At 48.6% G+C, this 15,354-nt stretch overlaps 2 protein-coding genes across 2 annotated transcripts in view; one reads left to right on the forward strand and one right to left on the reverse strand.

The window, feature by feature from the left end:
• The first annotated feature begins 17 nt into the window (after window positions 1-17).
• swap70a (switching B cell complex subunit SWAP70a) lies at window positions 18-7,747 on the forward strand. Its single transcript, XM_062471486.1, has 12 exons — window positions 18-180; window positions 1,308-1,448; window positions 2,308-2,481; window positions 2,790-3,017; window positions 3,122-3,268; window positions 3,588-3,696; window positions 3,909-4,090; window positions 5,547-5,654; window positions 5,949-6,115; window positions 6,302-6,500; window positions 6,969-7,065; window positions 7,171-7,747. Exons 1-12 carry the CDS (start codon window positions 85-87, stop codon window positions 7,287-7,289), a joined length of 1,767 nt encoding a protein of 588 aa, XP_062327470.1. The 5' UTR covers window positions 18-84; the 3' UTR covers window positions 7,290-7,747.
• A 4,228-nt stretch (window positions 7,748-11,975) lies between these two features.
• sbf2 (SET binding factor 2) overlaps window positions 11,976-15,354 on the reverse strand; it is an 88,302-nt gene continuing 84,923 nt past the window's right edge. The window contains 5 exon segments of the mRNA XM_062470786.1: window positions 11,976-13,483; window positions 14,046-14,177; window positions 14,269-14,356; window positions 14,470-14,660; window positions 14,774-14,881. Of these exon segments, the coding sequence (XP_062326770.1) occupies window positions 13,385-13,483; window positions 14,046-14,177; window positions 14,269-14,356; window positions 14,470-14,660; window positions 14,774-14,881 (618 nt within the window). The 3' untranslated portion in view covers window positions 11,976-13,384.

Here is a 15,354-nt window from a genome sequence, read left to right on the forward strand (position 1 = left end):
GTCACGTGACAGTTGGTATCTAATTGTAAGTGAACTGTCTGAAGTTGTACTTGCTCAGAGGACGGCGATAGCTCCGACGCTGAAATGGGATCGAGGGACGAACTTTTGAAGCCAATATGGCACGCGTTCACGGCTCTGGATGTGGATCAAAGTGGAAAGGTTTCCAAATCTCAGTTGAAGGTATGTCAACTAGTTGAAACGGAGCAAATGAGACTTTGTTTAGATACATTTGTTAAATGTAGATATTTAAATCAGTACGTGACATGAAGCGGATAGAAACAAATATCCCTGGTCGCATATAACCACTCTATTCAGTTATTAACTTTATTCTAAAATATAATTGAGAGAAATGTCCTCGTAACAGACGCAGTTGTGAATAGGGAACTAGATAACCTAGCGCAGACTGTAGCCTACAGTTTTTTTCCCTAGTGTTCGGTGATGGATCTCAATACGTTAACTGCATTTTGTGTATCGTGGCATTGTTCAGACTAGTTTCCTCTAGTTTTGGGGAAGTTTGTGAAATTTATGACACTGGAGTCAGCACTAGACAGCAGAATGTGCTGACAAGGTCCCAGCAGAGCGTTTTTTTGATCCACAATCGATGCCTTTTTGTTGACCATGTAATGCTGACTATGTAACTAAGAGGAATTAAAAGGAAGTAGAAATGTTCTGGCTGTGAGAACGTCTCTGGAAAGGGAGGGCAGAGCTTGTTTTCCTGTTTGGTCCTGGGCCCTTAGTGCCAGAGCCTGATAAAGACAGTCTGCCACCAGACTGCCTGTGGAGGGGTCCTGCAACCACAGCACAACACTTCTGAAGGAAAACCCAAATTCAGCACTTACGATACAGTGAAAACACTCCATTGTTACTCTGTTTGTTAGTTCAATGGCCAGATGTCCAGATGGGTGTATTTGTCAAGATTTGAAACATATTTTGAGAACACACTACTTTTCAAAGACTGAGGAGATTTCTATCATAAACAAATGTTGTTGACAAGAACAGACAAGGTTGCACATGAGCAGTGGTGCTTGAAATGATGAAAGCACATGCTTTCATATTCATCACCATCCATGTGGGTTGAGTGGTGGGGGAATTCTGATAGTGGCTAATTATATTCTGTAAAGACAAAGTTTCAACTGCATAACTGCTTGATCCGATGATAACACATAATTTCCACCAGTGTGTGGCTTTGCTGTACAGTGGGACCATTTTTATAGTTGCCAATCATATTCTATAAAAAGCATGATTCCTACTGTGTTCATAAAATAGTAGCTACTCTACTGACTTGTACACTGACCTGTGTGTGGCAGGTGCTGTCTCACAACTTGTGTACTGTGATGAAGATCGCCCACGACCCTGTGGCCCTGGAAAGTCACTTTAAGGATGATGACGAGGGGCCCGTGTCCACCCAGGGCTACATGCCCTATCTCAGCAGATTCATACTGGACAAGGTGAGCGCACAGGCTGCATTAGCTGCCTTCTCAACCTCCCTTTTTAAAACAACTTTTTATTGTTTTAATAGAGCTCTGGTTGATAACCTGGTTGGTGTCTGCTATTGGCATGGATGACTAAAACAGCAAAAAAAAATGTGACAAAAAACTGTTTCGCTTGCATCAGCTTCTTCTGTTTCTTTTGTGGATTTTCATGCCAATTGCGAGACACGATGATAAATGTATCATCACAGTGGAGCTCTGTGGTTCTGGTCTCAAGGACAGCTCCACAGTCTGATAAATAATCTGCTAAAAATGCAACTTCTAAGTAGATGTGCTCATCTTTTAAAATGTTTGTCAGCGGTCATGAATGCACTGCTGAGATGGTTCACACCAGTAAAGAAACAGACAAGTGCAATGGCAGTGTTTATGTCTGAATCTGTTTTTCTCCCCCACAACAATCCTGCCTTCAATGGGATTATTGTCCTGGGCTCTCTAATTGGCAGACTGTCCGATGCAACCCACATCTGTTGGTGTACAGTGAGGCCTGCCAACAGTCTCCATGGCAATATAACCAACACTGATGTCAATTAGTAAACTGCTTGAGTTCAGCACTATTTGTACTTGGAGGCTATTTCCTTGCCTTTCTCTCTCGGAATCTGACTTGAATTGAAATGAAGAGCTAAAGAACATTGTTTGTACTTCACATCCTGTGAGCTAAGGCATGTGAAAGCACCAGAATGTTAACCTCCCACTTAATACTTGTAAACACGGTACCCTCCCCGATACTGAAGAGTTTTATTTTCCAATCTGATCCAGTCTACGGTATTTTTCTTGTGTGTGACCTGAAAATAACAGCAATCTTTTCACTGTCCTGTAGGTCCGGAACAACTTTGACCTGCAGGAGTTCAACAGGATGTGCTGGACTCTGTGTTTCAAGAAGAACATCTCCACCAACCACCTTCTCATCTCCAACAATGATGCCTTCAAGGTCTGGTGCATCTTCAACTTCCTGTCAGAGGACCGGTACCCTCTGGTCATCGTCATTGAAGAAGTAAGACACCACTACAGCTTCCACTCTGTGGACGCAAACATGCCCTCAAAACATCCTGCCTTTCTTGTGAAATACATAAATGGGTCAACAGAGCAGGGAAACTGGACAAGTACAGTATCTGATCATACTATCTGCTACATGCTGAACCTCACACTGAGAGATTGTAACAAAGCACTATAAATATGCCCACCTGTCCTTTAGGGAATAAGAGAAAAATTTGATTTTATACTGAATTGGAATAATATCATAACCCTTTCAAATTCTACCACACCACTCAAACTGATTCGACCTGACCCCCACCCCCTCAGATTGAATACTTCTTGCGAAAGCTGACCGAGGCCATGGGAGGAAGTTGGAACGAGGAGTCGTTTGAGGAATACAAGCTGGTCCTGACCAAGAAGAACAGCTGTCTGAGTGTGTGGGACCTGATCGAGCTGGTGGGCATGGGTCACTTCAGCAAGGGGATGACCAGCCAGACCCGCGCCATGGGCATCTCCGAGGTCTTCCAGGAGCTCATACTGGACGTGCTCAAACAGGTGAGTCTGGGCTCGACGAACCTCTCTCGCTGTTCATATCTGCACGGGAGACGGTGGAGATGTGTCGCGGCCTGTATCGTGCTGAACGTTGCCTTCCTTCGTAGGGCTATATGTTGAAGAAGGGCCATAAAAGGAAGAACTGGACCGAACGTTGGTTTGTGCTTCGACCCAGCAACATTTCTTACTATGCGAGCGAGGACATGGTGGACAAGAAGGGAGACATTGTGCTGGACTGCAACTGTTGTGTGGAGGTGAGGGATTATCTATACTCCCGTCTGACTATAACAATGGAGGCTTATCACTTGTTAACGAGAGATTTCCATCCAGTGGTTCCACAGAGGAGAGCAAGAGAATTCAGCATTCCCACAATGTCACACAGCAGCTACTTCCTGTTAGCGCAATCTTACTATATCACAATCCTCACATGCCAACAGCGCGAGGACGGTTCGAATTTCTGCTAGACCTACCTTTTGTCTACTAGCTTCCTTTAGCATTGTTCACGGGGTCAGCCCAAGGAAGTGTGTGTTGAGTGTGTGTGTGTGTGTGTGTGATGCCTGCGTCTCTCTGCAGTCTCTACCAGACAAGGAGGGGAAGAAATGCCTCTTTATAATCAAGTGCTCGAACAAAAGTTTTGAGATCAGCGCGTCGGACAAGAAGAAGAAGCAAGAGTGGACTCAAGGTAGAGAGCTCTCTCTCACCTCCAGTCCTCTGACACCTATGTAGGCCCATAGTATCTCTGCTGTGGGGACAATGGCACACCCTCTTCTTACACTCTCCCTGGGTTTCCCCAACTGTGTTCTTATCAGTATGTAGACTAAAGGATAACTGGAACCTTTTATCAGAGCTGTATCTCCCTTCTGATTTCCTCATCTCCCTCCCTCTCCTCCCCAGCCATCCAGACGTGTGTCCAGCTGCTGAGGCTGGGGCTGCCCGCCCCGCACCGCGAGGCCCGGCTCCGTCGCAGGGAGCTCCGGCAGAAGCAGCAGGCGGAGCAGGAGGAGCTGGAGGAGAGGATGAGGCAGCTCCAGACCGCCAACGAGAGCAAACAGAGGCAGCTGGAGTCCATGAGGAAGGTACTTCCCTCCTCACGTCTGGGTGCCACTCCCTCCACCCCCCTCCCCCCCCTTCCCCCATGAAACTGCGGCCTGTTTGTTTAGCCCATTGATTCCCTGACCTTTTGCTCCGCAGCCAATTCCAGTCGGTGTCGGCTTTGCCAGTTGTAAATGTGGATGCATTCAACTGTCCTGGGTTACAACTCCGCTTAAGAATGTTGATTGTCTGACATAAGGTGTGTGTGTGTGTGTGTGAGACGTGTTTGGGTGTAGGCGATGTCCTAGTGCCCTAGCTTGTTTTTCCAGGTGCTAATTTTAGTTTCCTTGCTAATGTTCTTCATTGGTTGCATAGCCAATGATTTATTCAGTACTGTCGTATTGAAGTTGCCTACTCTACCATTCTCTACTTGATAGGGAATTGCAGGGGAAAGTTTGCTTGCCCTGTAATGATGATAAAACTACAAGTCTAATCACTCATTTGTTGTGACCTCAGGAATCTCACACTGACCTGTAAGAAGTAACGTCATCCAGACAACACAGGCAGTTTAGTCTTGTTCAGAGCCTGTCCTCGTATCTGGGACAGTGCCCTAGAGAGGTGTGACCAGTTAAGACAATAGCGTGAGTGTGCAGGGAAGTTCACCCTTCTCACTGCTTTCTGTTAGAATGAACAGAATGGAAGGTCAGTGCTTACCCAGAACCCACCCACGGTCCTTTCCTGGCTTGTGGAAAAAATATCCTTCCTTCTCCTTCTTCTCTCTGAAATACCTCACCCAAAAAGGGTTGTAAGGAGTTATGTGGTCTGTGGTTTCTGTAATGTACGCTTTATCCCTCTTTAAAGACTTTAATTCCCCTTTACAAATGATAACAGTGAAAGTAATGTTCATAATGTGTAACTGGTCTTGTAATGATCGTAGTTTGAGCTTTTGAGCTTCCACATACCATTTTCACACAGGAAGAATGATGTTGTGTTTGATAAAAGCAAAGCAGGGAAGCAGAAGTTGAAACTCAAGATGCAAATATGTCATAAGTAGCACCTGGGAAGGGGTTTCCAAAGAGAGTTCTAAAGTGGGTTTTAATATGGCTGTAAAAATACCCACTTCCTCTTTATCTGAAAATATGCATGTGTGTTTCTTAATTCTGCCTAGCCTACATGACCTAGAATTTAGATGATCCATTTTTGTCCAGATACGATTGCGTAAAGAAATGATAGGTTGGTATTTCCTAAACGTTCAAACCTCTTTAAAGTAAAGCTTGACACTTGTATTGTTCTTGACCTAGGTGTATTGCCTGTCCACTTTCCTTAAAAACTTCCTCCTTGTCATGATGTGGCATATTTTTCTCGTTTAACACAAAAAGCTCCTCAAACAAGTCCAGGAAGAAGTTTCTTTTCAAGCCTCCTTGTTGGACCAAGTGAGGGTTTCCTTAGCAGGTGGTGTAACACTGCTGCCAACAACCTCCTCCTCTTTGTCCCTGACAGACACTGGAGGGGGAGGCGTCCAGAGCTGCCATGGAGGAGCAGAGAAGGAAGGAAACCCAGGAGCAACTGCAGGACCGCTACCGAACAGACCTGGAGAGAGAGAAGATGGTAAGGTCGGCGCCAAAATAAGACTTGCTTCAAAATAAGACTGGGTTGAGTTCTCAGAGTTGAATTCATTGTTTAATTTGAGGACTTCCTGTTTTGTCTAACCAGACATACTGGAAATACTCAGAATAACAGTAGTCAACCGTGGGATAACTGTTGGTGAATCTTGGTAAAAACCTTAGTCGACCTCAGCTGCTAGTCTCAAGTGAGCGGTGACTCACTTTGAGTCACCGCTGGTTGAGATGAGCAATACCAAATATTCTATTCTTATCGGTGTGTGTGTGTGCACTCCTTCAGGTGCGTCAGCAGATGGAGGAGCAGATGGCTCAGAAGTCCAGTGAGCTGGAGCAGTACCTGCAGCGGGTGAAGGAACTGGAGGCCATGTACGCCCGCCTGGAGGAGGCCCTGGAGGACGAGAGGCAGGCCAGGCTGGACGAGGAGGCCATGCGCAAACTGCAAGCTAGGTCAGGCTCCTGCCACACACACACACACACGCACACACACACACACACACACACACACACACACACAGTACAGTCATCCAAGCACACACCCCACTTGCATTGAGTCCCATTGCAATACTGGCATGGAAGCTGGACATGCATAATCATGCCTTGTTGTGTGTGTGTGTGTATGTGTCACTCACTTAGATTACTGGAGGAGGAGTCAGCGAAGCGGGCCGAGCTGGAGCAGATTCACCTGCAGCAGCAGCGGGTCATGTCCCAGACCCAAGCTGAGAAACAGGAGCTGGAGAGCGAGCAGCTGGCCAAGGAGCAGGCCCTGCAGGCCGCCATGCTGCAGCTGGAGAGCCTGGAGAGGGAGAGGCAGGGCGCGCTGGCCCAGTACCAGGTCAGGGAACCCCCCCTCCTGGACTTGTCAACCACAGCTGCCACCATGAGGACCATGTCTCACTGGCTTGTGTAGTTGACATGCCTTTAGGTTTTTTTTTCATTGTTCATAAACAAATTCTTCAATGCGTTTTTTAAGGTTAGGGTTAGGTACTTTTTCCTCAAAATGTGCTAGCATATGTTTGTTTTTCAACCCTTTTTTCTTCTTTTTGAAACATGTTTGGTTCAAAGTTATTTTGTATTGCTGTGAAGTTGTTAAATACAGCAATTGCTCTTTATCTGTTCCTGCCTGAGCCCAACCCCGACAATGCAAAACTGACCCCAAGTGGTTTACTATCTAACAGCCAACTCCCGAGTCAAGTTCCCCTTCTCAGAAACTGACACAAGCTGACTTCTCTGTATATTTTTGGGCCATCTAGTGGTAAATACCATGACCCGCAGATATCTCACGACTGTTTCTGTAATGCAGGAGGTCACTAAGAAACGGGAGCAGGCAGCGAGCAAAACCAAGAGCTGGAAGGACAAGGTGATCAAGCATGAAGGCCTGGTCCGTCTCATCCAACCAGGTAGGAACGGGGAGGGTACAAGTCACGTAATGTCCAAATCTACCCGTTTCTCTTGACCGCCCAGTTTGAGCTCCGTTTGTCGTTCGTCCCCTCTAACCCCTGCAGGCAGCAAGGGCCCACAGCTGATCACTAACTGGGGCCCAGCCTCGTTCACAGACACGGAGCTGGAACTGAGGAAGAAGTCCTGGCAGGAGAAGAAGACCCAGGAACCGCAGGAACAGTAGAGCCATCAGGAGCCCCATGCAGAGTAGACCACGCCACTCACGCCAGGACCGTTTATCATAGGGCCTACATGTTGTAGCATCTTAATACTGTACTGACAATGTTGTTGTTGTGAATTAACTCATGGAGCCACCGCTTTGACATTCCAGGTGTTCGATTGACTATTCCCTGGTTCAACGACAAATGTTCCAAACAAGCCACAAAGTTGTGTGTGGGGGGGGGGAATGTGCTCAAATCTTTGTATTTTTAAACTGTTAACAATACTGCCATGCTTTTTATACAAAATGTGTATTCCTTTGGAAAAATGTCCACGTTTTATGCCATTTGTATCTGACTCTTTATTATTACCATTTTTATATCTACCGAGAGCATTGCTTAAGTGGGCATTTGTGGAAACATTGATTAGTGATTACACTGAAAATCATACATTGGCGGTAACAATAAAACTGTTTGGATCTTGTCGCAGTGTATGACCACTAGGTGGCATCGTAGGCATGGATAACAAGAACCTCCACATACTTTTCAGGGCTGAAAGTATCTGCGTGGTGGAAACCTCACTTGACGGAGGGCTGAGTGTAGATAAGTGGACCACAGTCAGACCTCTCTCCTGTCCAGGGCTGCTCTCTCCTGTCCAGGGCTGTTCTCTCTTGTCCAGGGCTGCTCTCTCCTGTCCAGGGCTGTTCTCTCTTGTCCAGGGCTGCTCTCTCCTGTCCAGGGCTGCTCTCTCCTGTCCAGGGCTGCTCTCTCCTGTCCAGGACACCTGTGTCCCTCCACCCTGCTGTGTGACCCCAAGCCAGTGCCACGAGCCACGCTGGCGACAGCGGCGGAGAGGCATGTTGGAGCTCCCCCAGGGCTGCGTGTCCACTCCCTCCCCCAGGCAGGATCCACCGGGGCATCAGCCAGGTGCTGGAGCCAGGACGCAGCTGGGAGAAGCACCTCCAGATGTGGCCTAGTCACAACTGGGGCTCTTACCGTTCCCCTTTGTGCCCCTTATTCTGTCAGTTCTACTTGACCCCGATCTATACAGAGGAAAGTGGAGGCCTTAACAGCCTCGTTGGTAACGAGTCAGACGGTGTAAAGATCTTTGCTTTCATGTCTGAACGGGTGGCATATAATAACTGGTTGTAGTTTGTTGCCAACTGTCTCATCCCCTGTGTCCTTTGAATGCATGAACTCCTCTACTGATTCAACGTTTACAGCTTGGCTTTATGTTTTCGAAATGACCCTATGAAGACAGACTGCATGGCACGATGTTAATGTAACTGTAAACCAAGGGTATGTATTCACCAAAGATACTTGGCCTTAGAGGAGGTGAAACCGTAGAGCCTTCTATGCACGCGAGAACCTGGACTCTATCACCCGCCCAGAGTGTCACAACAAACCAATAGACTCGACAATAACATCACTGTATTCCTGGCACCTGGAAGGATGTATGGTGTGTGTGTGTGTGTGTCCTTATCTTCTCACCGGCTCGGGTGTCTCATCTCTGATGTCTGGTGCTAACAGTACAGGACTTGTTAAACTATCTGACTCCATCATCCGGGCCGGAGTCGGGCTGCGTGCTGGGATGAGGGTCTTGTGATGACACAGGGCGGCAGGCAGCGCTCTGGAAGGTCTGAAATCCAAGAGTCACGCTATGGCAAGACCGTCAGTACACAGCAAGCTGCCAGCCCCGTCCCCCCACATGCACACATCCATCAGAGATGTGCAGGAAGACCGGAGACCTCCTGGGGCTGGCGTCTGGAGTCTGACAGGGCAAGCCTGCTCACCAGTTCAGCCCAGCCCATGTTGTGTTCTACTGAAACTGAAGAGCTCGTTGACGCATCGATTCGGAATGTGGCGCATCAATAGATAGAAACTGCAAAGCGTCGAGCCCGTCTCCTTTTAAGGCCTTGCTTGTTTGCATGGTTGGCCATCATTCAAATTATATACCGCAAGGCATTGTCTTACACAATGATAGAATCTGAGATTTTATTGTTGGGTCCCTATTGGACTCAACATTTTCCATAAACTATCCCCCCTTCTTTCCTAAACACAGGATGACTTATCCAGCATTGCAGTATGATACAAAATGGACAAACACCAACATACACATGCATGCGAAAATGAATGACGTTCTCATGAAAAACGTCAAACAACACAGGATTTGAAGTGTTTTCGACCTGGTGTTTGTTCCTTCTAGATTTACTGTCGAGAGATTTAATGTTCACATTTCTCCAGTTAGAAAGCTCAGAGGGTGTATGCCAGGCAAAATATCTAAGGCTCGGTTAAAAAAAGAAAAATGCACGTTTTTTATTAGACGTGATTCAAACTGTTTTCAGTACACAGCGCTGGGGGAATGGAAGGCTTTATCTCCATGGCTTAATTGCACAAGCCTCGACATTCCAAAAAGAGTCAAAAATATCTCCACTCATCCAACCCTGGTGCTGTGTGTCCTTGATACCCACATCAGGCTCAATTGACGGACAGCCAACAGATTCTCCTCTAAACAGATTTGAAATGGGAACATTCTTGAGGATGGTCTGCTAGTAGATAGATAAATCTCTGGCAGATGCTGGGGTTCTGGTCGAGATGCGTTCCCAGGGCGACGTCACAAGCCCGGAGGGCTGGCTGCATGTCCGGCTGCAGACCATGGTGGACTGGACCCCTCGGCTCAGCCTGGAGGGCTGTGGGTCACTGACCAGAGGGGCAGCGTGACATCAGTACATGGATGGCCACAGACTAATGGCAGCAAGTGGGCCAAGGACAAACCAGCCCAGAACTGTCTCTCCCCTGAAGGCCGTAAATTATCTTTGATGTGGTCTTCCTCCAGTGTAGGGGGTGAGGGCCTGGGAGATATTTCTAAGCCTCACTGATTCAGGACATGGATCGCCAGTACGTGATACTCATGAACTAAGAGTCATGGGCCGGGTGCATTCCTCCGCAAAGTGTCTCCTCATCCTTGTCCTCGTCATCATCCACCCCAGAGCCCCAGAGCGGAGCTGGAGGGTACCAAGGGAGAGAGCGCTCTGTGTGAGTAGCCGTTGTGGTGAGGATCAGAGCACGAGCAGGAAGAGGACCAGTGGGATCTGTGAATCATCCCTGCATGCCTGTGTCTCACGTAGCCAATGTGGCCTGGAACCGAGGACACATCACTGGGACCAACAAAAGACCAATAAAACAAATTGGTTACGCGTAAACTGCATCTCACTCATCTGAAGGGTATTTTTAGGCCCTGAGACCCACACTTACAATTTATATTTAGAACAATCTTGGACTCTGGAACCAATAAAGGAGTGTAATAAATGACTGTAAAATAATTGACCCAGATAGATTACCAGCAGATACAGGCTTGATTTCTGCTTTGATTAGAGACATTATTCTCCTAACAAGTCAGGATGAATTACAGTGAGCTAATATGGAAAACATTCATCTGGTCGGTCATACTAAACCATCATTTTTCACATGGTATTGTATAACACAAGCGAGGTATTGGGAAAGCTGCCGAAAAAACAATGAGCTGCCTCATTGTTCAAGATCTCTTTGGCCCATTAAATGGTACATCGGAAATCCTTTTTGTCTTTTCCCTGCTGCCTTGCATTAACACAGGCCCGGGGAGGTTGTGAAACATTGACAAGGGTCTAATGACACCAATCAGACATTCTCTAATACGGTAGATAATCCATCTGTATGCCGACACAGCTCCAAGAGGCTGGAGGGAGGCTGTGTAATATGTGGGCTGATGGCCCTCCTGCTGGATGAATCTCCAACTACTTATTCTTCTTCAGGGAGCAGACGGTCCCAACTGCCCCATTCCTGAGAATCCAACCAGATCCTCACTTCCGCAGCCTCCCCTCCCCCCCCCACCCCTCCCAGACGGGGGCTGTAATCCCCGACCCCTCCAGGGGCTTTCTAAATATGGAGAGACCTGCCAGAGGGGCGTCTGTCCAGATGTCAGCAAGCTCAGTTTTGCACCTGCTCCCAGTCCTGGCCAGCTGGGAGAGAGCAGCTCAGGACCAGGTCTCCCCGGGCTCAGCCTCAACTCCGGGGATTCCTTCTGTCAGCCTGCCTACTGACCCTACCCCCAGGGAAAGGCCCCTACCCCAGCCCCTCCAGGGGCAGGTCTCTCGCGTCCCGCCAGCCAGGCGCCAGGTCTCGTACCTCTGCCCGGGTCTTTACCTCTGTCACGGGCTGTCTGTCACACCACCCTCTCCAGCGTTGGCTCTGACCACATGAGCAGTGTGCCGGCTGCGGTGTCTGCTTTCACTGACAGGGACTCCGAAGGGTGAGAGGTGTTCACATGACACCAGAAACCTCAGCTTAGGCTGAGCTCGGCTTCACTAGCTGCCTGGATCTTGTGACCCATTGTGTGAAAACCTGCCATGTGGTATCTTGTGGTGAGCTAACAACATCCTGGGCAGCATCACAATGGAGCCAGTGTAGTTCTGAGCCCTACTGGAGTGTCACGGTGCCCGTGAATGCTCTCATCTCTGAACTTCATAACGAGATAACTAGCATGTCTTGTTTCAAATAGGAAGGGTACGACTTGACTACTCTGGAAATGTCTTTGTGTATACATTAGGTTGAGTATATTTATGATATACGGGATATTCAACATTCATAGCACAAAAAAAATACTTTTACACTCCTTAGTAATGGATGCCCTCTTCAAATATATCTCATAATAATAATGATCAAAAAAATGTTGATTACAGTTTCAAGTATTCTTGATTTATTTCCAAAAAACAAATTAGTAGGTCTATCACCACAAAACTTGGTACAAAGATACAGTAACAGACATTTTTCTCAAATAGCTTCAGAAATCTTTTAGATGTTCTCTTTATGCTTTTTAGTTTTCTCAAACTGTAGGATGCACATAGAACAGAGAGAGAGAACAGAGAGAGAGAACAGAGATATTTTTTAAAACAAACAATGTCCCACTTATTTATAGTAAAAGCCCTTAAAAAGAACCGGAGCCCATCTGGATAATCTGAGAAATATAGTATAGTCCCCTTCATTTTCAACACAATGGCTCACAGTCATTCTCACCATAGACAAGAAACTGTTACAATAACAGGTACTTACACAGACAACAAAAGAATACAAAAACAGTAAAGTTGGTTGTAGTACAGTTCAGGTTAGAAAAAAAGCATGTTTAATACATTTATAAAAAGTATTTACATAAAACAATAAGCAAACCACTGAAAATGAGTTAAGCTTTTAATAAAAAAAAAACAATAATTTACATCACAAGAACAAAAATGTTATCCATGAATCAAAAACATTCATGTGTTTTAACAAAATAGAGAAACACCCATCACTTACTTAAATAGAACATGTCAGGAAAATGTTTGAAGCTTTAGTGTGCAAAGTATTTCTTTTCTAATTTGTCCTGATAAAGGAAGTCATAGGTACAACATCATAGAGTAATGCCTTTTGCCTTGCTGTTTGTCTCTGTTATAGAAAATCTATAATTATATATGGAGTGCATATATTAAGTGCAAATAAATTGCCTCGTCATATTGTGCATTTTTAAAACCTCTGAGTTTTTTGGTGGTTCATACTTTCCATTAAGCAGCGATAACTTTTCCTCGTATTGAAAAAATATTTGAGAAGTTCTCTAGTTTTCGCTGTCATACTCAACTCTTCTATTGAAAACACAGTTTGAAATGGCCAGTGCTATTGCTTACGTCTAGCGTCTAGCTCGAGCTCGCCTTGGTAGTGTGACATACTCAGATGTCAGCTGACAGCGTTCCTATGTCTCCTCTCCTGGTGTCCACTCCCTGTAGTGGTGCCAAGGTCCCCGGGACTAGAGAGGCCTCGGACACGCGTCCCCTTAAACACCTCCTAAAGCTGGCAGACTGCTGCCTGCCTGAAGTCCTGCATAACGGCCTCACAACAGGCAGAGAGAAAGATGAAAGGGAGGGGTGGGATACACACCCTCCACTACCAGGCACTTAGTTGACTGTGGTCCTTGTGATAACGCCACTCCCAGGCTGACACAGGTGAGCAGGGTGTGTCGTGTGTCTCTACTGTCACCCCCCGCTGGCTCTCCCTCTGGTGGTCCTGCTGTTGTCTGACCCCTTTCCGGCCCCGGGGTCAGGGGTCGAGGGTCGGATCAGGCGTCGGAGATGCAGCTCTGGATCTTGTCCATCCACAGCTGGGCATTGGGGGCGTCCGACGCGCAGAAGTTGTACACTCTCTTGGTGGTCTTCAGCTGGAGAGGCGGCGACACACACACACACACACACACACACACACACACAGTTAGACCAGATGGATGGACTCGGGATGCTTTTTTCTGAGGTGAACAGGTATAAAAGAAGGTGTAGGCTGTGACGGAGGAGAGAAAGAGAGAGGGGGAGGGAGAGGGAGTGTAGGCTGTGACGGAGGAGAGAAAGAGAGAGGGGGGAGGGAGAGGGAGTGTAGGCTGTGACGGAGGAGAGAAAGAGAGAGGGGGGAGGGAGAGGGAGTGTAGGCTGTGACGGAGGAGAGAAAGAGAGAGGGGGCGAGGGAGAGGGAGTGTAGGCTGTGACGGAGGAGAGAAAGAGAGAGGGGGCGAGGGAGAGGGAGTGTAGGCTGTGACGGAGGAGAGAACGAGAGAGGGGGCGAGGGAGAGGGAGTGTAGGCTGTGACGGAGGAGAGAAAGAGAGAGGGGGCGAGGGAGAGGGAGTGTAGGCTGTGACGGAGGAGAGAACGAGAGAGGGGGCGAGGGAGAGGGAGTGTAGGCTGTGACGGAGGAGAGAACGAGAGAGGGGGCGAGGGAGAGATCCACTCACGTCGAAGAAGGCCTTCTCACTGATGTGTTTGGGCGCTGCTATGGTGGGCGCGGCAACCAGGACCGACTCCACCTCCGCCAGGTCTATATGGCCCCGGCAGTTAGTGTCTTCCCCTGTGTCATAGTACCTCAGCTGGACACACACACACACACCTTACTATCCGGCACCACCGCTACTTGTAAGGGAGCACCAGACTGTAGCAGGGTAGCGTCGGAGGCCTCACCTGATGCTTGGTGATGTCCAACACAAACCAGCGAGGCTTCCAGCCTTTCAGCAGCGCTCCCCGTTTGAACAGGACCCCCTCAAACGACCTGGGGGTAAGAAAACACGGCAACGTGAGGCATTTCACGCGTGGAGGCATTTCAACCCTCCGCCGCGGCGCGAACGGCGCCGGCCCGGGCCGCTGTGTGACGCCCCTCCTCACCGGTTCTCCTCGTTCTTGGGGGTGAACTGGTTGTAGAGCGTGGCGGCGCGCCGGTTCACCCCGTTGGCGGCGGCGGGGCTGCTGTCCTCCCCCAGGGCGCTGTCGGGCAGGTGCAGCATGGAGCGGCGGTGGAACGCCTGCAGGCTCGACGTGGGGATCAGGCCGGAGATGGACGCGGACTGCTTACGGAGCTGCACCGCACCGCACACACACACACACACACAGGTTACATATGGAACCAGGAAAACACAGACGACGTGGACACACACACACACATCCGCTCTGAAGAGGAGGTGACACTCACGTTCCCCTCCTGTCGGAGGTCCTCCTGGATGCTGGCCCGCACCCTCTCCAGCGTGGCCTGCCACCTCTCTGGGGTCTGGCCCAGCTCCACCTCCAGCTTCTCCATGTCCTGGAACACCAAGCAGGCATCATCAGGAAACACACTGGATGGATGGTTCTGGAGTGGAATGCTGAGAGAGGGCTGGTATGTGTGTGTGTGTGAGAGAGGGTGTGTGTGTGTGTGTGAGAAAGGGCCTGTGTGTGTGTGTGTGTGTGTGTGTGGAAGGGCTGGGGTGTGTGTGTGTGTGGGGGGGAGGGCGGGTGTGTGTGTGTGTGTGTGAGAAAGGGCCTGTGTGTGTGTGTGTGTGGGGGGGAGGGCGGGTGTGTGTGTGTGTGTGGGGGGGGGAGGGCGGGTGTGTGTGTGTGTGTGTGGAAGGGCTGGGGTGTGTGTGTGTGTGTGTGTGGAAGGGCTGGGGTGTGTGTGTCTGTGTGTGTGTGTGTGTGTGTGTGGAAGGGCTGGGGTGTGTGTGTGTGTGTGTGTGTGGAAGGGCTGGGGTGTGTGTGTGTGTGTGTGTGTGGAAGGGCTGGGGTGTGTGTGTGTGT

The sequence above is a fragment of the Osmerus eperlanus genome, chromosome 10, assembly GCF_963692335.1.
Source record: "Osmerus eperlanus chromosome 10, fOsmEpe2.1, whole genome shotgun sequence".
Classification (NCBI taxonomy): domain Eukaryota; kingdom Metazoa; phylum Chordata; class Actinopteri; order Osmeriformes; family Osmeridae; genus Osmerus; species Osmerus eperlanus.

Bases quoted from the DNA above. Each gene is read 5' to 3' on its own strand.
- swap70a (XM_062471486.1), top strand. From the start codon at position 85: ATGGGATCGAGGGACGAACTTTTGAAGCCAATATGGCACGCGTTCACG. The intron at 2,482-2,789 runs GTAAGACACCAC...CCACCCCCTCAG, and splicing joins TGGTCATCGTCATTGAAGAA to ATTGAATACTTCTTGCGAAA. The intron at 6,501-6,968 runs GTCAGGGAACCC...TCTGTAATGCAG, and splicing joins GCGCGCTGGCCCAGTACCAG to GAGGTCACTAAGAAACGGGA.